The sequence below is a fragment of the Schistocerca piceifrons genome, chromosome 3 (genome assembly GCF_021461385.2).
Source record: "Schistocerca piceifrons isolate TAMUIC-IGC-003096 chromosome 3, iqSchPice1.1, whole genome shotgun sequence".
NCBI classification, from domain to species: domain Eukaryota; kingdom Metazoa; phylum Arthropoda; class Insecta; order Orthoptera; family Acrididae; genus Schistocerca; species Schistocerca piceifrons.
In genome coordinates, this window is record NC_060140.1 from 365,634,689 (window position 1) to 365,642,663 (window position 7,975).

At 42.2% G+C, this 7,975-nt stretch overlaps 1 protein-coding gene across 1 annotated transcript in view; it reads right to left on the reverse strand.

The window, feature by feature from the left end:
- The window catches only part of LOC124788259, a 47,979-nt gene extending 42,739 nt beyond the window's left edge, over positions 1-5,240 (reverse strand). The window contains exon 1 of the mRNA XM_047255461.1: positions 4,756-5,240. Coding sequence (XP_047111417.1) covers positions 4,756-4,784 — 29 coding nt within the window. The 5' untranslated portion in view covers positions 4,785-5,240. The remainder of the gene's footprint in view (positions 1-4,755) is intronic.
- Between the last annotated feature and the right edge of the window lie 2,735 nt (positions 5,241-7,975).

Sequence of the window (7,975 nt, forward strand, 5' to 3'; positions counted from 1 at the left end):
TTCTGAGTTCTTGTTGGTTCATAGACAGGGTACACACAACTAACAAATCACATTATTATCTCATGTTTTGGTAAACACCTTCTGCAGATTCTTATTAATAACTGTCGTGGTACTTGTGTCCCGAATTACCTCGGTGTTTTCTGCTGTAATTCCACTGCAAGCCTTGATAAATCTGACATCAGTGAATTCCTTTTACCAAGAAATTTCCAAAACTAATAAACAGTTATATCGTTCGGTAAAACGAAATTCTTTCAATACCTTGGTAGATAAAAGAGATACAAGAGTTACGCCCGCATCTCGTGGTCGTGCGGTAGCGTTCTCGCTTCCCACGCCCGGGTTCCCGGGTTCGATTCCCGGCGGGGTCAGGGATTTTCTCTGCCTCGTGATGGCTGGATGTTGTGTGATGTCCTTAGGTTAGTTAGGTTTAAGTAGTTCTAAGTTCTAGGGAACTGATGACCTAAGATGTTAAGTCCCATAGTGCTCAGGGCCATTTGAACCATTTACAAGAGTTACAAACGCAGCAAATTACGAGTACTTCCTCCTTTCTGTGACACCATTTCCCAGAAACTTAGTTTCTGGACTCGAAATCGTTTACTAAGCATTCCGGTTGTACAAGTTACGCAGTTGAACACGTATACAGCATGAATGACCTGAAATGTGATCCTGTTGTATTTCATGAACGGTACAAGATTTCGAAACGAGGTTTTAGACAAATGATAGTAGCTAGAGAAGTTCGTAATGTCGATTTATGTGTAAAACTCTTAACTCGAGTATCTATCAGGGCAACTTCTTTTTCATGTCATTAGAAAGTTCTGCATAACCTGAGTACAGTTCTATAAAGATGATGGTGTTGAATGTCTACGCAAAAATATCGAATTAATGTTCTAAAATTGAAAGGCGATGACGCCGGAATCGGTTGTTGTTTTGTGAACACCGTCAATTGAGACGTTAACGTCAGGCTCCGCCGTTGTATGAAGCTGTTCAACTGCTTACTGCTTTCCACAAAAGCTCTTCACGTAAACATCAGTAAATAGTTTTCATGAGGACCTTCTGTTACACTAGAAGTTTATAAATGATGAAACCATTTTAAAAACCACCGTAAGCTGCCGGTTTTATTATGTAAAGTGCCTTTATTCCACAACGTACATATTTCACATCACTGGCCAGTTTCATCCTTTTGACCCTTTGAAAATGTCTGTGAATACAGTACCAAAAGAACACTAAAAGGTTAGATACATTGGTGAACATCATTAGGCTTGCATATTACAACTGTTGTTAAATTATTATTCATTATAAATATTTTGCGTGCACCCACTAACATTATAAATGTATGTTGTTAGTGGTTGTATGCTAAAATTTTGATAACGATTGCCTTAAACAGTCTCTGCCTCCGGTCCTTAAGAAGGGCAATACTAGAATGTTGTTAAATTACTTACATAGCGCTGGTGATGTGTGTGTCATATTTGAAACCTGCAGCGTTTGTGATGTGTGTGTCATATCTGAAACCTGTTCCATGCTACGTGGGGACTGACAATTGTCCCCCCCTCCCCCTCTCCCTTTCTGTCTGTCTCTGTCTCTCTCAGCATACGTAACATATCTGTTACAAAAACTCGGTAATCTTGCATCGCCCAAAGACTATGCTCAGAAAAGTCATTTTGCAGAGAGTGAAAGTTTATCGGCAGAGCGAGCTGCTGTCATGCAACCAGAACAGTGCGTACTTTCCGTTAATCCTTAACAAATATATTGCGCATTGAACTTCGAAATTACTTACAATCATTGCTAGAAAAATCAGTTGTTGATTAGTGCTACACAGATGATTCGAGGTGTTATTAAACCCTTTTATTTATTTAAACTTCTGTATGAGAGAAACGAATATTTGATCACACTAGTAATGGCTGTAATGTGTGCAATAGTTTCATTAAGATTATGCTGTGATCACATGCCTGTAGCTCTCTCTTTCGATAAACTTTGATTCCCTTCAAAATAGCGTGTTTATGTATAATGTTTTGATGATGCATGTTTCCCACCTTCTTGGATATGTTTATGTATGAGGAAGCAAAAGGACACGTTGCACCCTTTAAAATATTTACAAGGATCAGTAAGCCAGCTGTTAATAGTGTTTTTACCGAGATCACGCGTTGTATCATATAATGCTCGATTGGTGTGTGTGCGTGTGTGTGTGTGTGTGTGTGTGTGTTTGTGTGTGTGTGTGTGTGTGTGTGTGTGAACAAGGGTCGTTCCCAGACAGCGCGGAAAGGCTTTCAAATGTTACGCTCTCATTATCAATGTTATACCTTTAGTAATGGCCAAAGACCAAAAGTGGTCAGTAATCTAAAACATATACATTGTGCAATAAAGACACTTTGCATAATAAGACTGACAGTCTACAGTGGTTTTTAAAATGGTTTCATCATTCAGACGCTACACTGAGCGTGTGGACTCATACCCTAAGGAGCACTACAATTTAACACGCGGCTCCATCTACAACAAATCATACTTCATCTTGTATCTACCTCGCACAAAGCAAGGCCAAGAGGAAATACATTTTATCTTGGAAACATATGCCTATCTTCTTGCTGCATATAACGACGAAGCCAGCCTACGTTTTCCGGATACTTTTGCGATTTGTTTGAAGACCAACATTAATAACCATTATATCACTAATAGTAAACCCCTGATTTCTTAAAGAATCCACTTCCCATGTATAAACTAAAACTCTAAACTCCGTCCGAACACGCCATGAAGGCCGAAAGGCCTGCCTACCTAATATGACTACTTAATAATTCATAACTTGCAATAATAACGACTGATTATCAAATTCATAATAATAAACACTGGATAGAGTACAATATGTTTTATTTTGGCTGTTCCTGTTCTACAGTAGTTTCCGATCCTATGTGCCCTTGGGTTCATTGTCGATCACTGAAAAAAGCTCCTTTCAGAAGTCACAACAACAAATTATTGTTTCAGCTATTGTCTGTGGTCACTAGTAAATGTCATACGTGAAAATCATAAAACTCAAAAGAAATTCTAGGAATATATGGATTAAACGTCTGATGGGTTAATGTATTAAATGTTTGAAGTTAAGCGTGTAAGATAGAAGTTCAGAAAAAAGGTTGGAAATTATGTTTGAAGTTTATTTAAAGTCGCTAAGTACTCTCGTTCTCAAACAGTGGTCGACTATAGTCTGGGTAATTTGCGCGTCGTGTGCTACGTTTCCTCAAGACGTATAGACAGTTACTATTAGTAATACTTGTCTTACTATGTTAATTCTTTGCTATAAAATTATATCTCTTAATTAGCAGATAATGAGAACATATTTAGTTTCTAAATTTATTTAAGAACTAACTCTTTATTCACATGAAGTGCTGAGTGCTATTGACAAGGGATTTGAGATCTATTCCGTATTTCTGGATTTCCGGAAGGCTTTTGACACTGCACCACACAAGCGGCTCGTAGTGAAATTGCGTGCTTATGGATTATCGTCTCAGTTATGTGACTGGATTTGTGATTTCCTGTCAGAGGAGTCACAGTTCGTAGTAACTGACGGAAAGTCATCGAGTAAAACAAAAGTGATTTCTGGCGTTCCCCAAGGTAGTGTTATAGGCCCTTTGCTGTTCCTTATCTATATAACCGATTTGGGAGACCATCTGAGCAGCCGTCTTCCGTTGTTTGCAGATGACGCTGTCGTTTATCGACTAATAAAGTAATCAGAAGATCAAAAGAAACTGCAAAACGATTTAGAAAAGATATCTAAATAGTGCGAAAAGTGGCAGTTGGCTCTAAATAAACAAAAGTGTGAGGTCATCCACATGAGTGCTAAAAGGAACTCGTTAAACTTCGGTTACACGGTAATTCAGTCGAATATAAAAGCCGTAAATTCAACTAAATACCTAGGTATTACAATTACGAACAACTTAAGTTGGAAGGAACACATAGAAAATGTTGTGGGGAAGGCTAACCAAAAACCGCGTTTTACTGGCAGGACACTTTGGAAACGTAATAGACCTACTAAGGAGACTGCCTACACTACGCTTGTCCGTTCTCTTTTAGGATACTGCTGCGCGGTGTGGGTTCCTTACCAGATAGGACTGACGGAGAACATGGAAGAAGTTGAAAGAAAGCAGCACGTTTTGTATCATCGCAAAATATGGGAGAGAGTGTCACAGAAATGATACAGAATTTGGCCTGGACATCATTTCGTTGCGACGGAATCTTCTCACGAAATTCCAATCACCAACTTTCTCCTCCGAATGCGAAAATATTTTGTTGACACCGACCTACATAGGGAGGAACGATAAAATAACGGAAATCAGAGCTCGTACGGAAAGATACGGGTGTTCGTTTTTTTTTCGCGCGCTGTACGAGATTGGAATAATAGAGATATACAGAGTATCCATGTAGATGTAGATGTAGAAACTACATCAAATATTGGTAATCTGATTTCTGTTGCCCCTGGAAGCTGCTAGATAGGCAAGAGAACCGCGCACCATGAACCAAGAATATGGTGAGCCGTTACGTAATGTGGATACCCGTGTTTCCAAGTCCCTGTAGATACAAGAATATTATATTTACAACAAAGTTACGTGTCTCTCTGTCCGCTATGTTTGCCGGAAACCTCGTTTGTATACCATAAATCGTTCACGAAATAAAATAAGTAGAAGTGGTAGAAGTGTTGGGTGTATATCTTGTACAGTCAGATGGAGAAGCAAATGAATTAACAAAAGCAGATCCTCCTGTTAACGAAGCTCCTACCTTTCGAGTCGCTGATCACTTTCCGACATTTTCCTATCCTGTCAATCTGTTGACCTGGAGGGCACTTCTTGAAATTTGGAATCCGGTTGATAAACGACTTGCCGTGACGAGTCGTCGCAGTCGCCTCGCTGCCAGACCCTGCGTCATCTTCGAGCGGTTCCTCGAACTGTCGTCCCTCGTGATCCACGACCTTGGCTACCTTCGACAAGGCCTTCAACATCTGAAGGTACTCCGTCTTCTCCGCTTCGTGGTGGCGGTGGTACGGCGGGCTGCAGCCGGTGCCATTCGACCGTGGACTCCCTGACGCAGCCACCACGAGATCGATAAACACCTGCAGGAGCTGGCTGGGAGAGGCCAGCGACGCGGAAACGAATGCCAGCGCACAGATCGAGAGCAACGGTGCCAGGCGCCAAACAGCCATGTATCGGCTGCGTAACTTGCCCACTTTAGAAGGCGAGTCGCACTACAAACCGTGTCGCTCAGGAGCAGCAGTCAGAAAGTTATCGCCGGTCCCACACGATGACCCTTAGTGGAGTTCATAGCTGGAGGAAGCGAGTGCAGCCAGTACGTACAACAGCGGAGATAAAGGCAGCCCTCACTGTCGACAACGGATCTTTCATAATGCAGCGGCGTGTGCTCTGTTTTGAAAACTTCGTATTATATTAAAATTCTGCACCGGAGCAGGATTTGAGCATGGAAGTTTATCTTGCACAAGGCGAAAGACAGAGTGTGCAAGAAAGTGTCAAGGATTCAATCAAATTTCTGGTGCTCTGCTACCCAACTTTATTTCTTCTTTTTCTAATATTTCTGCCATCTACTTTCCACCCGTCTTCAGATTGACCCCCCTGAAGCTACATACGCTACTGTACCTGTCCCGTCGCTTTAAAACACAGAAAGAAAACAAGGACCAGAGACGTTGGTCGTTGGCACACGGCATGTATAAACTGAATCTGTGGCTACGCGCTCGATCCTTGTTGGTATATCGATGTGTCATTATTAGCTGCCTTCTACCAATGGCTTTGCGAGTTTATTCGAGAAAGCATCGGACTGCATAATTTGTCTGGGTGGAAACCGGTATCTTTGTTAATTAAATTCTTCGTCAAACGAATTCAGCTGCCCCGTTCACAATCGAATACCTAAGCAGTGAAGTCGACGCTAGAATTTCGACATTTTCATACCGCATAGTGTGGCCGGTGTCGATGCACTGCTCTGCCACCGCCGATTTATTGGGCTGCATGTGTCGAGTGCATCTACAGGTTCCATGCACTTTTCCAGGATTGCAGGAGCACTGCCTTTCGTATATCGGGCAGGTGAATCGGGTAAAACAACATCTTCCTAAGTTTGTTTCTGCCACATTGCAGATTCTTCGCTGGGAGGCCCTTTTACAAACATGGTTCCGTAGGCAACCACAACATTTTCACATGACCGTCTTGTCTAACTATGAGATTATTAACAGTTATGCCGCTGACTTTTGACGTAATAAACAACTGACGCCGGCCATTGTGACCGAGCGGTTATAGGCGCTACAGTCTGGAACCGTGCGACCGCTACAGTCGCAGGTTCGAATCCTGCCTCGGGCATGGATGTGCGTGATATCCTTAAGTTGGTTAGGTTTAAGTAGTTCTAGGGGACTGATGACCTCCGATGTTAAGTCCCATAGTGGTCAGAGCCAGTTGAGCCAAACAACCGACTTACTTTTTTCCGTCTGTTTCTTTTTCATTTGATTGCCCATTGTAAATAAGACACCCGCAGCTAAACTCAACACTCTCGATCACTAAGTCAAGGACTCGTAAGATAATTACTAAATTATTTAAGAGCGCCAAAAATCAGTAAGATACTGCAAACCTCAAATAGTTTTTAAAGACGTCAATATGTAAAACAGACAGTACAAACATTCAAAACTTTCTTGTCAAAGGATCTGTGTGCCTTAAGCTTAGTAACTGACAAAATTTCATAACAAACGTTAAATTATAACCCACAGCTTATTTACAATCCCAACAACAGGGTAACAGACGAACGACGTCGAGGACTTATCCTGGAATACTTTGTTCAGAAGCCGGTACAAGCATATTTACATTCTCACGGGTTCCGACAGACCATCCCACCAGATATATACAATGAAACAGGTTTCAGAGCTCTAAAACAGAAAGAAATAATATTACTCCACCTGCCGTAACATCTTAAAACAATTATACACTGAAGTGACAAAAGTCATGGAATAGCGATGAGTACATACACAGATGGAGGTAGTATCGCATACACAACATATAAATAGGGTTGTGCATTGGCGGAGCTGTTATTTGCACTCAGGTGACTCATGTGAAAAAGTTTGTGGCCACACCACGAGAATAACATACTTTAAACGCGGAATGGTAATTGGAACGAGAAGCGTGGAACATTCCCTTTCAGAAATCGTTAAGGAATTCAGTATTCCAGGATCCACTGTGTCAAGTGTGTGCGGAAAATACCAGTACCAAAGATGAGACATTACCTCTCACCACCGACAACGCAGTGACCGATGGCCTTCACTTAACGATCGAGAGTAGGTGCGTCGGCGTAGAGTTGTCAGTCCTACAGGACAAGAAACATTGTGTGAATTAACTGCAGAAATTAAAGAGGGACGCATCACGGAAGTTTCCATTAGCCCAGTGCTGCGAAATTTTGCGATGATGGGCTATGGCAGCAGACGACCGAAGCTAATGCCTTTGCTGACGGCACGACATCGCCTGCAGCTCCTCTCCTGGGCTCGTGACCACTTCGGTTAGACCTTCGGAAAACTATGACCTGGTTAGATGAGAACCGATTTCATTTCGTAAGAGCTCTTGGTAGGATTGGAGTGTGGCGCAGACCCCGTGAAGCCATGGACCCAAGTTGACTACAAGGGGGTGTATAAGCTATTGGTGGATCCGTAATGGTGTGGGCTGTGTTTACATGGAATGTGCTGGTTCCTTTGGTCGAACTGAACGGTGACTGGAAATGGTTACGTTCGCCTACCTGGAGACCATTTGTAAGTATTCATGGACTTCATGTTCCTGGACAAGGACGCATTTATGGATGGCAATTCGTCATGTCATCGGGCCACAATCGTTCGTGATTGGTTTCAAGAACATTCTGGACCATTCGAGCGAGTCATTTGGCGAGCCAGATCGCCCGACATGAATCCCATCGAACATTTATCGAATATAATCAAGAGGTCCATTCGTGCGCAAAGTCCCGCACC